The following is an 18,223-nucleotide window of genomic DNA, read 5'->3' as shown; positions in this document are numbered from 1 at the left end:
GGGGGAGATGCGAGCTTATTTTGGGTCCCCGGGGGGAGATGCGAGCTTTTTTGGGTCCCCGGTGGGAGATGCGAGCTTTTTTGGGTCCCCGGTGGGAGATGCGAGCTTTTTTGGGTCCCCGGGGGGAGATGCGAGCTTTTTTGGGTCCCCGGTGGGAGATGCCAGCGCGGCGGGCAGTGCCGGTCGCGTTATGTAAAGCGCCGCTCACGCAGGGAGGACAAAGCACGTTTCCAACCTGTGGGATTTTAACTCTCCGGGCTGTTTGGATGCTCGCAGAGCCTTCGGGGGGTCCCGGGGGCTCTCGGGGGAGATGCGAGCGGGGCGGGCAGGGGTGGGCGCGTTATGTAAAGCGCTGCGCAGGCGTGCGCGGAGCGTGTGCGGCCGCACCGGGCAGCATCACCGGGGGGACGGGCATGGGCACGGCCGGGACAGCGTGTCCGCCACGCCGGCCCTGAGAGCCCGGGGAAGGAGGAAAAGGCCCGTGCCATGCTGCAGGGGGTGAGGAGCCTCCCGGCCGGCCGCTCGGAGGAGTGAATGAATGAAGCCGAGCGAATGCCGAGCGATCCCGAGTGAATTGCTGGCTGCCGCCGCCGCACGCTGCCGAATGGCTGCCAGGTTAGTGCTGTCCCCGCTCGCTGTCACGCACATGTGGCACACGCAGGGCTCCTCCGGCGAGCACAGGCAGATTAAAGCTGGAGTCCATGTTGGTTGCTGCTGCTGCTCCTCTCCGTTCGGGGGACTGGAAAGCAGGCGGCGTGACATCATGGTGCGGAGATGCTTCGTTTCTCTTCCTTTCCTTCCTTTCCTCTTTTAAATTTTAATCTATTTTATTTTATTCTATTTTATTTTATTCTATTTTATTTTATTCTATTTTATTCTGATTTATTTTATTCTATTTTATTTTATTTTATTTTATTTTATTTTATTTTATTCTATTTGATTTTATTTTATTCTATTTGATTTTATTTTATTCTATTCTATTTTATTCTATTCTATTTTATTCTATTCTATTTTAATTTTCTCTCCTTCTTCTCTTCCCCCCACCCCCCGCACGTGCCCTGCCTCTCCTGCAGGGCGGAATTGCTAAAACAGCCTTTTCGATTGTTCAAAACAATGGGCAAATCTGATTGTTTGGGTTCTTTCTTTTTTTTTTTTTTTCTTTTTTCCCCTCAGCTTTCATTCCCCTCGCCCTTCCTGGTTTCCCCTTCACGCCCGGCTGTGTCCCCCATCCCCCATCCCCACCGGGACAGTTATTCCTGCCCTAACATCTGGGTCCAGGGAAACAGAGAGAGGCAGGAGGGGGTCGGAGTTGGATGCGTCACGGAGCTGCTGCAGGAACATGGTTGGATTTGTTTGCCCATGTGCTCCCTTGCCTCTACAAGGGCTCGTGGTTCCGCTCTGCCTTCCCCTCCCGGTGTTTGTGTGTTTGCACTGATGGGGAGAAGCAGGATTTGGTGTGTGCCGCTTTCCCAGGCTGTGCTCTAGAGTCTGTACAGATGGCTTTTTATTTTTATTTTTTTAAATATTTTCTGCCAAGGGAGAACAGTAGGAAGTGAGGGTTCATTGCACTGTGTGTGTTTATAGACAGGGATAATCTGCTGAACGCCCTAAAAAATTGCTTTTTCTTAGATTCCTGGTGGCTGGCATTGTCCTGTGCATCATGGAAATGCTGGTGCAGAAAAGAGAATGTGTTCCTGTTCCCTTGCTCCATTAAATCACATGCATCTGCAGGAGAAGCTGGTAGATTTAGGATGGAGCTTGTGATTTTGACTCAGTAGGATGGAAACTTCAGGTCAAATCTTGGGGATGTATTTTACAGCAGTGCAATAACTTGGATTCCCCAACATTCTCTTGGAGAAGCCCCCAGCTGATCAACAGCTGGATCAAGCAGAGAGAATCTGTTAAAGGGGTGTCAGGCTTGGGCCAGGTCCTCAGGACAAAGAGGAGTTTGTGACTCTTGCACTGAGGGCTCTGACCCTCTCTGGTTTTAACTGGGAGCTGCCCAGTGCTGCTGCTGGCTGGAGCAGAGCAGGGGGAACGCACGCAGGATATCAATCAGAAATTGTTGAACTGTTATTTCCAGAAAGGTAAAGGGAGGAAACATCAAGGGCTGAACAAAGGGAAATCGCTTTGATCCCAGCTTTGAAGATCACAACGTCTTCCATTAACTTGTGACGAGCTGTGGGAGTGAGTGGGATGATGCAGAGCTCCAGCTTTGTCTCCTGCTCCTGCACAATATCCCTGTCCTCCCCCGCGCTGCCTGCCAGGCGTGCTGGGAGCCTTCCTCAGAGCCTTCCTCAGAGCCTTCCTCAGAGCCTTCCTCAGAGCCTTCCTCAGAGCCTTCCTCAGAGCCTTCCTCAGAGCCTTCCTCAGCCTTCCTCAGAGCCTTCCTCACAGCCTTCCTCACAGCCTTCCTCACAGCCTTCCTCAGCCTTCCTCAGCCTTCCTCAGAGCCTTCCTCAGAGCCTTCCTCAGAGCCTTCCTCATAGCCTTCCTCAGAGCCTTCCTCACAGCCTTCCTCACAGCCTTCCTCACAGCCTTCCTCATAGCCTTCCTCATAGCCTTCCTCAGAGCCTTCCTCAGAGCCTTCCTCAGAGCCTTCCTCACAGCCTTACTCAGAGCCTTCCTCAGCCTTCCTCAGGCACTTCCATCTGGGCTTTGTGAAACCCCTGCCAAGGCTGGCTGTGCTCAGGGGGACAATGCTGTGTCCATAAAGCCTTGCTGGAGTTACAGCAGGAGATGGGCAGCAGGGAGAAGTGCCTGAGCTCTTCTGGAGGGAGTCTGGGAGTTGTTTCACACCTACATCCCCACCCAAAAGCGGGCCTGGGTATTTATCACCAGCCCTGTTGCTTTATCTCACTCTCCCTTGAAATAAAGCACATATGACAGCAACATTGCTGAACCACTGAAGGATTCTGATGCGAGCTTGGAAACGATGAGGATTAAAATAAACAAGCTTGGATTTAGTTTAATTTTTATTTTTATCCTTTGAGCTGTCAGGTTTTCAAAACTTTCCTCACATCAAAGAAGGTTTAACAGTGTCTGTTGCTGTTTCGTTTATTTTTTAAACAAGGCCTGCGAGCTCTGTTCTGCCCCAAGTTCCAGGCCTGGAGATGTTGATGGAAGCATCAGACATTGCAGTTCTTGCTGTTAATTACCAGAGCTGTTGGTTTTGTGGTGGGGAGGCAAGGAAAACAAAGCCTGGATCCATTCCTCCTGGGGAAGTAGAGCTGTAGAGCGGGTGACCTGTGGTGGGGCTGTGTCTGTCACCTTCAGAGGGATGTGAAATTCTTACCTTGTGCTGTCTCCCCTTTACTGCTTCCCAGATTTCTTTGTATTATCCATCATACTTCGTTTTATCGGGCTTGCCTTCCTCTGGAGCAAATGGAATTATAATAATTTGTGACTGAGGGAGGGGTTTAGGGTGTGATTTATAAGCCATGGTGGTTCCCTGCACATTAATGACCCTTCCCAAGGTGTGACTGGTGCGTTATTGGGCTCTCTTATTAAAATCTGTCTTGTTGTATTTCAGAAACATTTTCCAGCTTTTCCTGGGGATTTTTGCAGTCACTCCAAGCAGGAAGGGAGAGGAAGCTGGCTGGGGGGGAGTTTCTGTGAGAGATGAGGCTCCATGGGTCTGTCTCCAGTGGTAACCAGGATCGGGTGATCCACGGGGACAATGACATGGTTAATAATGCATCTGCCCATCCTCGCACTGCTGGCTGTGGGCAGAAGGCAAATTCCTTCCTAATGCTTGCAGTGATTTGCTAATCCTCTGAGGCATAATAATTGCATTAATTTTATTTCATGAATATGTAAACATGTGATTGGATGTCATGGGAGGACAGCATTCTGCAAAATGTCAAAATAGAGTAAATCTTAAGGCTGGACTTTTCTGCTAAAAAGCATGCAGAAGGCAGGCTATTTTTATGATTCTTTTCAAAGCACTTGCCATGAAACACTCCTTGGTTTCTGCACAGCCCTGCAGGTGTCATTGCTTTTTTGACTTACTGCTTTCTTTTTTGTCTCTCTTGCTGGGAGATGTAATAGAAATATAACATTTTGTTATTGCTTGTAGAGCAACGGCGGGCCTAGGGAATTGCTCCAGGATCTGAGCAGGTTTTCATTCCTGGATTATCAATTTGAAGGGAGTGTAGGTTGGTGATCGAAAGTTGTTGCCATCTGCTTGCTGTTTGGGAGACTGCATAATGAGCTTCTGAATCTCCTCGTTTTCCACTGATGTCAGACTGGATGGCAGAAAAGTATCTTTGTAGGCGTCTAATTAACCCCTCTAATCGCTGTTTCTGAGGAGAATTAACTCTTTTCAGTGCTGCAGCCAGGCCTGAGGTGCCTTCTTGACCTTTCTGCTCTTTTCCAGACTGTCAGCACAGTTCTGTGTTGTCCTCCGGGATCTCCTCTGGTCTTGTGCAGGAAAGTGTAGGCACGGGCTCGCCTTTGCACAGACCATAGATTTCAGACAGAGAGAGTTCAATATGTGCTTCAATGTGTGCATCTTTGCTGGTTTGGGGACATCCTGCTCAGCACATCCAGCATTCAGCTCAAACTGCAGAGCAAACCCCAATTCTGGGCCTGGAAGAACACCTTACCAGGTCAGTGCTGCAGGCAGAAGTGAGTAATTGCAGGATAACTCTTGGAAAGCAAATTCTTTTGAGAACTGAGGGAGGACTTGGAAGCCTTTAAGCTTTCCAGATCAGGGCTTCCTTGAGGAGATCCAAAGGGCTGAGAGATGCACTGCAGGGAATGGTGCTGCTGGTGTTTTTCTGCCCCCTGAGAAGCTGGTGGTGGTCACAGCGGATGTGGTGAGTGCTGTGTACCTGAGGCTGCTGCTCGTTTAGCTGAGCTGCTCTAGTTGCAAAATTCTTTGGTGCTTTTCCTACTCCTGGCTGAATTCTAATCCATCTCCTGCAAGTGGCAGACGCAGAGGGATTTGCTGTGTTTTTTGTGTCACAGGTGCTGTGACAATGCTGCAGGTGGCTGCTGGCTCTTGGGGTACCTGTGATTTGGGGAAGAACTGCTGCAGGGTGCTTGTGTCAGTCCCAGGGACGTCTGCAATTGCAGATCTGTGGGATGGACAGACTTCTGTGTCACTTCAGGACTGCTTGGGTGTCATTCCTGCAGAATTCATTTAACAGAGTGCAGCAAAGTCAGGTTTCTTGTTGAGTTCTCCATGAAAGCGTTGTAGAGTTTCTTTATAGTTTTAAGAACACCAAGCTTAACTTGTGGAATGCCTTTCCCAAAAGTGACTGCTTGGTGAAGCTCTGTTCATCACCTGGTTCAGATCCTTACAGGAAATACTCTGTTGGAGGAGGAAATTTGGCCTTTCTGTGTCTTTGCCTGGTGTCTCAGGGCAGGGTATGACCAGGGGCTGGTGCATGCATTGCCAGATGTTCTTTTCTGAAGGAAAGCTTGTAGAATCCCACAATGGTTGGGCCCTTAAACATCATCTGTCCCATGGACAGGGATTCCTTCCACTATCCCAGGTTGTTCCAAGCCTTGTCCTTGGAATTCCAGGAATGGAGCAGCCACAGCTTCTCTGGGCACCCTCTGCCACAGCGTCCCCACCCTCACAGGACAGAATTTATTCCATTTATCCAACCTAAATTCCCCCTCTTTCAGTCTGAATCTCTTACTCCTTGTCCTATCACTACAATTTCTGCTGAAAAAACCTCTCCAGCTTCAAGATTCTGGCAGGCTACAAATTCTTTGCTACACTGCTGCAGGTACTGATGCTTTTCCTCCACGTCTGAGCAGAGTTTTGGCCCCTTCCCATCCACACCACGCTTGCTGATGGTATTTTGATGAGGTTTTTCCTTTAGAGACAGCAAGGACATAAACCAAGGAGACAAACTCAGCCTTTTGGGCTTTCAAATGAAGGGGTTTTCACCTCAGAGCAAGGGGGCTGCTGCTTAGGTGGGCTTGTTTGTGTTCTGTCCCTCACTTCATCTGTCTCATCTGCTGAAGGCTCCTCTGCAGGGGGATGCCAGGCCCTGAATGCGCTCTGGGCAATTAGCTCTCTAAAGCGTTATTTATTACAATTATTTTTATTTCAAAGTGGGTCAAGCCGTTTTGGCATTTCAGGCGTTGATTCCTGGTTCAATTGCAGGCCGTGGTCGCCATGGCAACTGCAGAAAGCGTTCGTCATGGCTGTGCCTTGGGCTGGATTCAAAGTGCAGGGAATGAGCAGGAGCAGGGAGAGTCTGGAGGGGCTCGGGGCAGCCCTGTGCTCTCTGTGCCCATCCTCGCTGTCACTGATTAACACACACGTCATTTTCTCCGTCTCAGGAGCCCTTTGTGTGAGAAATATTCAGCTTTTCCCAGTCATCAGGGAGTAGGAGGGGAATTCAGCCCTCCTGGGTTTCGTATTTGTGCCATTCAGGGAGAGCCAAAGAAGGAGCCCTTGATGTTATTTTCCCCCCTTATTTCTGCAAAGGTGAGAATCCACACACGCCTACCACGATACATGTGGATGGATTTAATTTTTTTTTAACTAAAATACGAGCTTGAAGGGCAGAATCTGCCCAAGGTTGTGCTTGGCAGAGCTGGCACCGAAAGTTGTGGCTATGGCAGTGTGAGCTGGGCAAAAATAAAATGACCAGCTGTAAGCAAGTCAGTGCTTATGCTGCTCCTGTGCAGCTGCAGTGCTAGGTCTTGAAAAACCCACCTTGAGGAGCTTGGTCTGACCTTAAAAAGAGTAAAATAGCACCAAACCTTCCAGCATTTTTCATCTTGAGTTTCACCTGCACGTGAAGGCAGCTGTACCCTGCTTTCAAGCTGCTCATGCTGAGCTTTAATTGAGCAGCAGCAAAATCCCACAACTGCAAACTGAAAGCAGACAGAGCCTGCGCTGAATTTGGCTTGGTCTTTACAGAGCTGCTCTAAACTCAAGCTCAAAGTGAAACTGTGGATTCACACAAACTGAAAATGAGACGGAGGTTGGGCATGGTAAACTCAGGTTTTGTAGAGCTGTAGAGGGAAAACTCGTACATCTGTTCAGATTTAGTGCTGGGCAGGGACAGGGGCTTCAAGTTCTTGCCTTGTGTTTTTGGGGACCTCTCACATAAATCAGCTTATGTTGCACGCTGGGGACAAGCAGGACCAGCACAGCCTCAGAATTCTGAGGTTTTAACTAGAAGTTACTTTTTCTGTGGTCTGTAAAAATGACAATTGAGAACCATGTCTGTCTCTGGGACCACTGCTGATGAACTTGGAGTCACTAATACAGCTCTGCTGGGCTGCTAAAATTGAGTTTAGCAGGAGAAGGAGCAGCAGGAGCACAGACAAGGTGAAACACCCAATTTTACTGATCAGCTGAAAATCTATGGAGGAGCCTGGTGCTTTTTAATACTTCAATAAACTAAGAAATCCCTGATAATTTTACTTCATGTTTTACCTAAACTGCTGCTGGGAGAATGGTTCAGATAATTTTTTTAATTTGTGTTTTGCTTCAATTATTATTTGGGGGGATTAAATCTTGAATATTGTTACAGTTCTTGCTGCACTGGTTTAACATTCAACATTCCTGTGCCTTGTCCAGGGAAAGGGAGGGCACAGGACAAGGTGATGTGACAATATTTCACCTGGGGATGTGCCATTTCTCCTTGTGAAGAACCCCAAGCCAAGTGGGAATTGCTCTGCCTGTCTTTGCACGGAGCTGCCTTGGGGTTTAGGTGATATTTGAACAGGTTTTTATTGGTCTATAACTATATTTCTCATCCTACTGAATAGAAATAGGTAGCAGAGCAGAGTTTAATTTAATCCAGCTCTCTGCCTACAGAACATTTTGCAAACCCATTTTCCCAAGCCTGTTCATGATCTGTATGAAATTCCACACTTTAGAGTGGTGAAAGCATCTTCTCAGGGGCTCCTGTGAAGCTCCTTGCTGCTGCTCCTGCCCGGTGCCAGCTCCTAGGAAATCTGATTCTGGCCCTGTTTGCATAAGCAGCTTGGCTCTGTGCTTCCTGCAGGCTGTCCAGGGAAACTTTCGTCACTTGTGCATTGACACAAGCAGTGAGCAAATAAAGGATAATTTAGGAGACCGGTTCATCCAAAACCAAACCAACCCAAACCTGGTAACTGCTGGAGGAGCGCGTGACACAGGCTGCTCACATCGAACTCACGCTTGTAAAATGGCTTTGGAATCTTCAGGGCTAAGAAGAGATGGACGTGGTTTTTTATCTGGGAATTAAGGAAACCTCAGCTCAGCTCTTCTTAATTTTCAGGGAGGAAATGATCCATTTGGAGTACCTCGCCGTGCAGCGTTGTGATTGCTGTGTGTAATTTAAATCATAGCCCTTAAGAGTCTGATTGCAACAACCTCTTTAATTCAGTCCCTCGCAGCTGGAATTCCTCCATCCTTTTCCTGCTGCCTCTGCTGTCAGATGTGGCCTGTTTGGTGTTGCCCATGAGATAACAAGGTCCTGAAGAAGTTAGCACAGACCCAATCCTGCATGCCAGGCTCCTCTGTAACCTGCTGACTTGAGCAGCACCAGCTGGAAAAGCCTTGAGGATGTCTGGGCTGGTCAGAAATAGATTTGACTCCTGGAGGAAATGAGTGACAGAGGGAAAATGGGTGTAGTGTGTGGTATTTTAAAGAGTCTGGCAGGAAGGAGAGGCATCAAAAGAGAAGGAGCAGTGAGGAAATCTGAGCTTTCCTGTTCTGTTACTGGCTTGCTGATCTGGGTGCTGAGGCATTTGCTGAGGAAAGGGGATGAGAAGTTCCATTCCCTTCATAATTTCTGTAAAACTCTGAAAGGCCTTGCTTTTCCCATTGTGAAAGAGGAACTTAATTTTTATTATTATTATTTTTTTTTAATCACAAAAGCTTTTAGGTGACAGCAAACCATTTTCATGCCCGGCTCTAGGTGGTGTGGGAAGGGACGGTTCTGTACAGGAAATGCTGCATTGAATGTCATCATGACTCCCCTCCCAGAGCCCCAGCGTTTCTGATGCTCTTTGATGGGGTGTTTTCTGAAAGGTGTGACCCCGTTTTTGTGCATCCTGTTGAGGAGAGCTGCGCTAATACAGGAGGGGCAGAGCGGGGCTGTGTTGAGGACAGGCTGACACCTCTCTGCTTCTTGAGTGCACATTTGATTTTTCTAAGCTCAGGTCATCGTTGGAAACTCCAGGAGCGCACAGGAGTCAACGAGTTTGTTCTCGTGGGCATCGCTCTGTGGTCTGAGGGTTTGAAGGGCGGGTGGAGAAAGGCACAGCCAGCAGTTCCTCTGCCCCTGGTGAATGAGAACTGCCTAAACCCACCGGGGGCAGCGGCTGAGGAAGCAGCTCTGCCTGCTGCTCTCTGGGGAGACCCGTGGGGTGCAGCAGTTTCAGTTTGGAGATGGTTTAACCCTGTTCTCTTTTCCCTTCCTCCCCTCTGCAGTACTGCCAGTAACTCCAACCGCAGCACGCCCGCCTGCTCCCCGATCCTGCGCAAACGCTCCCGCTCGCCCACGCCGCAGGACGCCCCGGGGGACGCCATGGTGGAGAAGGGCTCCGACCACTCCTCGGACAAGTCCCCGTCCACGCCGGAGCAGGGCGTCCAGCGGAGCTGCTCCTCCCAGTCAGGCCGCAGCGGGGCCAAGAACTCCAAGGTGAGGGCGAGCAGAGGGCTCTGGCCGCTGAGCCGGACCTGCACCACGCCAGCTTTGTCCTCTGCCTTTTCTTTCTCTGTCTCACTTCCCTCCCATTTCTGAAGGTTCTTCTGACTCAGAGTCCTTTGCTTCAGTCAGACTTCAGCACAGAGTCTACAGCTTTCTGTAGTCAAGGTCCTGTTCCTTGGGAGGCTCTGTGGTTCTGAGAAAGACCTTGAAAACCGGCTGGTGCAATTACTTTTTATCACCTGGATCGTGGAGGGGCATGAAATAAATAAGGTTTCCCCTGTCAAGGGCCTGTGCATTTCCCCAGTCCCATCCAAGCCCTATGAGATCAGTTCAGATGTCACAGAATCAGTTTTGCAGCCCTCTGCCCATTCCTTGCATGGCTGCAGTGTTATTATGACTGGCTTGCCCAGGGTAGCTGATATGTTCCCCAGGAAGGTTTTGTGTCTTTGGGCCATATTAGAAACAGCCTTGTCTTTGCTGTGCAGGGCAAGAGGGTTTCAGGTTTGGCTGTAGGTTTTTGTGTGAGCAGTGGGACCTGGTGAAACACACATGGGAGCCTGGGGTACCAAACAAACCTTTGACCCTGGTATCAGGGATGTGTTAGCTGTCAGGAGCGCTTGTGTTTGCCCAGATTTTTGAAGTGAGATGTTTCAGCCTGAATAATTGCACAGGCAGAACTCTGATGGCTTGTGTAAAATGAATTGTTAGCTCTTCGTCTGATTAACTGCTGGATTGTGTCACAGACAAGAAATCTTCATCCCCTCCCCTTTGTGGCCACTCAGCAGAGGGAGCAGGACTCGGTGGCCCACATTCTGATCTCTCACCACTACGGGGGGGAGTCTGTGAGTTCAAAAGAGGGGGGGAAAGGGTTTTTCAAGCTGAATCATTGGCGTTCTGAGGTTGCCCTTGAGGTCAGCCTGGCTTCCTGTGCATGCAGTGACCTACAAACCCCGTCCCTGGGCTGGTGACACCCTCAGCACGGGGTTGCCAGCACTGTGCTCCCAAAAGGAAGCCGTGGGATGGGATGGGAGGCAGGCAGGGTGCAGGGCACGCTGTGCTCGGAGCCACGCTGGGGATGCTCACAGGGAGATGGGCTCCTTGGCAAGGGGGAACCACAGAGAGGAGCTGCACCGCCCTGGCCCTCAAAATGCTCTGAGTTAAAGTCATGGCAGTGAGATTTTTGCCAACACGGTGACTACTAAAGCTTAACTTCAATTCCTGGTGCTTTCCACAAGGAAGAGGGGGTAAAATGCTCTCTGTTGGGTGTGTGGGTTTTCCTTCTCTTGATCTGCGAGGTAATTTTTCTTCTTTCCCTAATTTCTCTCTTTTCATTCCTGCATGCTTTCTCTCCGATTAAGTCACACAAGCGCCTCTCCAAAGTAAGCCTTCTTTTTTCTCTCCTGTCCCCCACTGTAGAGCTGTCTCATCACTCAGAAGCCCTCCCTGTGGTGCTGAGTGCTGACCCCAGTCAGGCATTCTCCTGCTGTGGCTGCGAGAATGTCAGCAAGAGCTCAGCCCCGTGCCTGTAGCTGGAAGCTGGGTTCACTTACATCACTGGCATCTGGCTGATATTTGCTCACACAGGCTGAGCACTGGCCTGTTCATCACACCCCTTCAGCTGCTTCCAAATCACTTCAGCCTTTAAGTCCTCTCCCTTGCAGTGAGCTGCTGTCTTTGCCAGGGAGAAATCCTCTGGAGTGTTGGACACGAAATGATTCACACAGACACAGCTCAGTGTGTGATAGGAAAAAGTGTGATTTATTCTTGGTTTCAGTATTTATAGATTCTCCACAACGGCCAGGGATTGGATAGTCAGGTTACCACAACCACACTGGTCGTGGGAGACGTCCATCAAAAGACATTTCTTTAATGGAATGTATAAGCACCTATGTTTATAGTTACTTTCCTGGGAAAGTGGCTAGAAACTATGAAAACAAGATCAGAAGGTTTAATTTTCAGGGTGACACTGGAGTTGGACAGAACCATGATCCCTTCTCTCTCCTGTCTTCTTCCTCCCTGATTTCAGAAAGGAGAGTTGTTCTCCATGACTTCTTCCCTGCTTTTCATGATGGATAGCATTTTTGTGGCCAGTGATCTCAGCTTACTGCCCTTGCACGCTCTCCTGTGTGATGTAAATATTAAAGATCAGTGATTTCAAATGAACCCAGCTTGAACCTGGTAGAACAGACCTGTCCCAAATGAATTGTGAGAATTCATGGGCTCGCTCTGAGAGGTGATAAGTGGAAGATCCCTCTGTGGGTGCTTGAATTGGAGATAAGATCATTTGGGATTTGATCTCACACCTCTGTGCTACCCTCAGAAGAGTGGAAAAATCACAAACGCAGGTGGGATGTTGTTGGAGAAAGTGCCAGGCTGCTGGCATTTCCACTTGATGAAAGCAGAATGGCTTGGATGGCTTCACAGAAATCCACAAAATCCTTGTCTTGGCCTTTCCCCAGTGGATGCCTCAGGTTTCCTTCTAGGCAAGTTCTCAGAGAGCAATGCTGGCTCACGTCTTCCCTTGGTCGTGGTCCTTGTGACCAGCCTGACCTTGCATGATCTGCTGGTGTCTGCTGGAAGCTTCTTGACGTCTTTTTTTTAGACAGATTGTCTTGTGCTTGGTGTCTGTAGCTGGGATAACTGCAAAGGAGCACAAAGGGGGGACTAAAGTCTCAAGGTGAGGTGTGAAAGAAGTGCTGTGGAAGGTCTGGAGTAGCAGAGCCCTGACAGGATTGCTGGTGAGTAGAGGTGTGTGAACCACACAGGCTGTGGGAAGCTGGAGGTGCAGAGGGTTTTAGGAGAGGGATTGGTGGGAAGAAGCCTGGAACAGAGGGATGTCTGTGTAAAACGAGTGTGCAGTGGTGCTGTGAGGTGCCTGCAGCCAGCCCCTGCCCCTCTGAGAGGGAAAAGCCCAACCACTGTGAGGCACCTGGAGAAACTGCAGGGAAGTGGAGCCCAGCTGAGCTCAGAGGGAAGGGGATGCTGGGCAGGACCCCCAGCAGCCTGTCAGAGCCTCCTGCCCTGCTCACACTGAATATTCTGAGCTGGATCCATCGAGTGTGCAGCCTGGAGCTCTGTTCTGTGCTCCACAAGCTGCTTCCTCTGGCACAAATGAAGAATTTCCAGGCATTAAACCCCCTGCTTCTCCCACGCAGATGATTCTGTTGCCTGCTCATACAGGGAGAGGTTAGGAACAAAAAGCTGCAGGGCAAAGATTTTAAACTCTCCTTTCTCAGCCTCTTCTCCTCTCCCCACCCATCTCCTGCAGGAAGAATGGTTTGGTTTCCCAACCTGTCTGGCTAATGAGGTGGAACAGCTTGAGCCCATGAGTTTGCTGCTGTGTCGGTACAATTGCTGACAGATCTGCTTGAGTTCCCTGCCCTCTTTTGTCTGTGCTGTTCTGTCGTGCTGCAGCGCTGCCGTCAGAGGGAGTGCTCCGCCAGGAGTTTTTAAGCACTGGAATTGCATCCCAAGGGAATCTTTCTGCCTTTGCCACCTTGATCTGTGCCACAGACCAGGGTCTGAGTCAGCTTTTTGGGACAGCTTTCCAAACCCAGGAAAAACCCATCTTTTTTTTTTTGCTAGTAGCCAACGATGAAATATGTATTTTTTAACTATTTTGCTCTTGCCCAAGGATAAAAGTGGTTTCCTTTAGATTCTTCCCAATGCCTGTAGCTAATGGTGAATGCTGAGGGTTAACATTAAGTTAGGGGGAAAATGTGAATTTTGGTGCAGGTCCTGGGGGGTGTAGAACAGTTTAGGTGGGGAGGGATCTCAGGAGGTCTCTCACCCAAGCCCCTGCTCAAAGCAGAGTTAAATCAGCTTGGTCTGAACCCTCGTCCAGCCACATTTTGCAGCCCTCCAAGGCTGGAGATCCCACAGCCTGGCCAGGCCCCTGCTCCAGTGCTTAACCACTCTTGTGAACAGGCTTTTTCCTCCTCTCCAAGTAGAATTTCCCCTACTGCAGCTTATGACTGTTGCACCTTGTCCTCCCAGTGTGCCACGATGAGAAGAGTTTGGCTGTGTCTTCTCATTCACCCCTCCCACCGGGTGGGACAAACCCCCTTGAGGTAGTAGGCAATGAATTCTGATCCTTTGGGGCTGGGGTGAGGCTTTGGGGAATAAATTCCATCAATTTCCTTGAGTTCTGGCCATTTAGAAGCCGGGTGGGCAGCGCAGCTTTTGCAAGTGCACAGATCAGGAGAGAGGGCTCTGGGATCTGCTCCGAGCTCTGGTTCTGTGCCTCTGCTATCCCAGGTGTGAAGGGGATTTAGGGATGCTCCTAGAGCTCTGTGGCACGCCATTCACTTGGCAAAAGGTTTCTGTTCCCCTGGGAGCAGCAAGGAGTGAGTTGTGGTGCTGCTGCCAGTGATGCTGAGAGGTAGAAACCATTTGGGTGGAGTTCTGGAGGTGTTCTGTGCGCGACCCGTGTGCCCTGCAGAGCTGTAACCTTCCCTAGCAGAGCACGCAGGTGTCAGGGCACTAAATCATGACTGGTTAGAGGCAGCAGTTAAAGGCTTAGAGAAAATATCCCGTTTTTCACATTCCTCCAAAGCTCTTCTTGGTTACAGGCCCCTTGTAACCACGAGCTCTGCTCTGTGCTCCTGTAGCATTGTCTCTGCAAGCCAGTCCCATCTTCTCCCTGTCTGTGTGCAACCCCCTCCTTCTGCTACTTATTTATTTTGTCTTTTCAGTTCTAATGCTTATGGTTTCTTTTTCCAGTATGACAGACTTAACCTGCTCAAAGTAAGAATATGTTTTTCCTTTTTCTTTTTCTTTTTTCTCCCCCCTCCTCTCCATTTTACTGTCTCTTGATTTTCACAGTTCGCATCTCCCTCTCAGTGAGCTTAAAGAAAAGATAAAATAGAAGAGAGATTTAAGGGCTGAGGTTGTTTGGACTTTGAACAAGTCTGTTGAACTTGGTGGAGACAAAAGACAAAGTCTGAGTGTTGGTATAATTAAGGATGTTGTTAAAATCACGGACATCAGCATAATTACGGATGTCACTATAATTTTTTTGTGTGGAAGAGCTTAAAGAAGAACTTGCCGAGCTCCTTTATAGAGGACCCTTGATTCAGGGAAATTCAAGTGTGAGGAGGGAAAAAAAATTACAGTTCCTGCAATGAATGCAGCAGAGATGAAATGCTGCTGGGCTGTGCTGACACCACAGCATGGGCACCCTGATTGAGAAGGCACAGTGACAGCAGTGCCTCTGTTGTGCTTGTGCCAATTATAGTTTGATTATGAGGGGTTTTTTTTTTTTATCCCAGGAATTTCTGAGCTACGCCTTTTGCTCATTAAAGCAGACAGATGGCAAAACAAATCTGCAGGAAAATCGCTCCATCTCAGGCCCTGTGCTCCTGAGGACAAGGTGCTGTGTGCACGGTTCAGATTAATTACCCTGGTTCTTTTTTTAGTGTAGACTGGGTTGCATAAGGCTTTTTTCCACGTCCTACTTGCAGGGAGGGATGACTTCAACCCAATCCTTTATGAATGGATCAGGTATGGCCAAGTATGGAAAGGAGTGGGAAGTAAGAGGAAATTCCTCTGGTTGGAGGAACGGGTGTGAGATATGAGCCATACTCTGTGTTCAGTCCCTCAGCTCATCTCCCTCCCCCAGGATTTGGGGAAAAAAATGTAAAAATTTTGTATTTTAGCCTGTGTACTGTGTTAGTGTGGGGCTTTTCATTAGAGTCTGGGAGCTCTGCAAAGGATCCTTCAGAAATGATGGCTCCAAGAGTGGGATCCAGCGAGGTTTTGTGGCTGGAGTGGCCACAGGGAACTTGGAGCAGAAGATCCAGGGGTGGGAACAGAGCAGCCCCTGTATCTTCACCGAAATCTCTGGTCCAGTCTGACCTCATTAACACTTCTCCTCCTTTCCTGTGGCAGAACACCCTGTGTGTCCTTGGTGGGCACAGGCACTTTGTGTGTCCCTGTGAATATTCCAGGGAATTCCCAGTGAAGCTCCCGCAGCCTCTGCGGTGAGGCACAGCACAGAATGTTTCCCTTCCTATTCCAAACCGAGTGCAAAGCCTGGAAAATCCTCCAAGGTCAGGAGCAAGATGGCTTCAAAGGAGGAAGGGCAGTGGAATATTGCTTCTGTCCTTGAGTGTTATCCTCAGCTCCCACCAATGGGAAGTGTTTGGGAGAGGGGCACAGCACAGCTGGAGCTGTGGGAAAGGCTCTGGTGCCCCCAGGCTTCACTGCCCTGAGGGAAATCCCCCCCAAAAAAGGGGATTCCTGTTTATCCTGGCAGCTCTGCCCAGTGTCCTGCTGATGGAAAGCCAGCCTGGCTGGAGTGGGAGAGGGGAGCTCATTTCTTCCTCTCCCTGTGAAGATAAACCTCACCTCCAGCTGAAAACTGCCAAGTGACTTTCCAAGCTGAGCCAGCTCTTTTGTGTGCTCCAGTGTGGCGTGGGGTCTGTCCTCTCCAACCATCTGAAATGCCATAAGGATGGAAAAAACATACATATATATATATATAAAAAAAAAATCACAGATGCAGATGATGCAAAACACTCTCCACTGAAATGCTGAAAAAAAAAAATCCTAGCCTTTTATTTTTTTTTTCCCCTTGCTTAGCTTCTCTAGGGATTCTCTACAGCACTTTTCCTGGCTCTGTGTGCGTGTGTCTCCCTTCTGAAATTCAAAATACTCTTGGGACATTTGTATTTTGTGAGCTGAGCTTTGTCCCTGCCCTTAGCAGTGCTTGGGGGGCTGTCCAGGACAGTGAGAGTTTTGTTACCTGGCCAGTGGAAGAATGAAGCCCCTGAAGAGGTGGCTGGAAGTGCTGATGATGTGATGGTGATGATGATGTGATGGTGATGATGATGTGATGGTGATGATGATGATGGTGATGGTGATGATGATGATGGTGATGGTGATGATGGTGATGAGCTCCTCTGTCGCTGGCTGGCACTGCTGGTCTGCAGACAAGCTGGCAGCATGTCTGTGTGTGTGTGTGCATGTGGACATGCACACCTTGGCCTGAACTGTTTCCTGTTCCAGACTCCTGCTGCTGGATTTGTCCCTTGCTCCTGTAACTTGGGATAACTCTGTTAGACCACACTGTGAAATCCATTGAAATCTTCTGTTTAATCCCACTTTCACTCCACTAATGATCCAAACCAGATTGGACCTGCTTTCTCTGTCCCTCTTTCCTTTTGATCCTAAGATCTCTGTGCTAACTAATGCTTCTCTTTTATTTTGTCCTTACAGAAAAGCCAGAGTTGGTATAATGTAAGTACTCCCGTTTCTCTTGTCCCTGGGTGGCTGGGGCTGGGCGGGGGGAAGGTGCAAAGGGGCTTTGCAGGGGCACCGGGGCACTCTGACCATTTCCAGGAGGAGCTGGGAATGGCTCAGCACTGGCAAAGGAGGCCTGACATCCTGAGGGAAGGGATGCCAGAGACAGAGAGCAGGAGCTTTGTCCTTTGGGTCACTCTGGTGGTGCTCCCCACATCTCACAGCCCCGCTGGCTCAGCACGGGGGATGTGGGGACACGTGGGGACAAACAGAGCTGCCACCCTGCAAAGCCTTTGCATCTCTCAGGGCGGTGCAGGGGCCACAGAGGAATCATTCTCTACCGACCCTGGAGAAACACCAACCACCCTTTGCTTCTGCCTTGGTGTTTTTTCCTTCTGCCAGCACGAGCGGCCCCGCTCTGGGCACGGCGTCACCTGTGCACGGTCGAGGCTCTGAAGCAGCCATAGGCAAATGCAGCAGCCCTCCGTGGTCAGGCACAGCTCCTGCAGCTGTCAGAAATGCGAGGTTTTGGCTGCAACAGCGAGGTCAGGATTGCCAGAGGGGAGAGGCAGAGTTAGGAGCCCGCTGGGTGCCAGCACAGCACGGGCAGGACGAGCTCTCAGGGGCACAGAGGGACCTTTGAGAATAAAGCACAAACCAGGGTGGGCCAAACTGGTGGAGAAGTGGCAGATAAGGACTGAGCAGATGCCTGGGCCTGACCTGGCTGCTGCCAAACCCTGACTGTGTCACCAGGCTAGAGGTGACTTTGGCTCTTACTGCTTCTGCCTGTAGCTGCTGAGCTCCGTTCCCTGCTGCATGGTGCTTTGCTGTGCTCTGCTTCTGTGGGTCTCTTGTGTTTTCATGTCCTCTCTATCTTATCTTTCTGTTCTCTTGTTTTTCCTCCATATATTTTCAGCATGAGAGACAGTACATCCGGAGAGTAAGCACTGGCTGCATTTTTTTGTGGTTTTCCCCACCCCACCCCGTTATTTTCCTTTGTAAACAAAATGAAACAAACCCATTTTCTAGTTAGCAGAGACATTCTGGCCAGATAAAAGCAGCAGTGTGAAAATATGGATGAGCCACAGACTCCAGGAAGTCAGTCAGTCCTACCTGGCAGTGTTATTTCCCTAAAAAATTTGCTAATGCATCTCTTTGATAGAGCTGCCCTTTGCCAGCTCCTTCCAGGCAGGGTTTCTCTTCCATTTGGACCATTCTGATTCCTCCATTCCCCTCCCCTCTGGGAGCAGCTCTAGAAATGAATCTGCCTCTTCATGAAACCTCACAATTCCCTTTGCTGGCTTCCCCCCACTCCCATTTTACACAAACCCCACCGTGCCCAGAGCAAACACCCTCCACACTGT

The 18,223-nt window shown here is 49.5% G+C and overlaps 1 protein-coding gene across 11 annotated transcripts in view; it reads left to right on the top strand.

Moving 5' to 3' along the window:
- GRAMD1B (GRAM domain containing 1B) overlaps positions 1 to 18,223 on the top strand; it is a 121,889-nt gene that overhangs the window by 75,186 nt on the left and 28,480 nt on the right. For 6 of the 11 annotated variants that reach the window (XM_088066936.1, XM_088066933.1, XM_088066932.1 and 3 more), the window contains 5 exons: positions 9,398 to 9,608; positions 10,976 to 10,996; positions 14,340 to 14,363; positions 16,836 to 16,856; positions 17,776 to 17,799. In XM_088066936.1, coding sequence (XP_087923062.1) covers positions 9,398 to 9,608; positions 10,976 to 10,996; positions 14,340 to 14,363; positions 16,836 to 16,856; positions 17,776 to 17,799 — 301 coding nt within the window. Of the gene's footprint in view, positions 1 to 447; positions 616 to 9,397; positions 9,609 to 10,975; positions 10,997 to 14,339; positions 14,364 to 16,835; positions 16,857 to 17,775; positions 17,800 to 18,223 lie in introns of those variants that run through there. The other 5 variants (XM_088066935.1, XM_005528469.3, XM_088066937.1 and 2 more) reach the window with 4 other exon arrangements.

This window comes from Pseudopodoces humilis, chromosome 25 (genome assembly GCF_049639895.1).
Source record: "Pseudopodoces humilis isolate 2021_Gansu_Grassland_sample_001 chromosome 25, ASM4963989v1, whole genome shotgun sequence".
NCBI lineage: Eukaryota > Metazoa > Chordata > Aves > Passeriformes > Paridae > Pseudopodoces > Pseudopodoces humilis.
The sequence above is the reverse complement of the archived record's forward strand: the minus strand, read 5'-3'. Positions and strand labels throughout refer to the sequence as shown.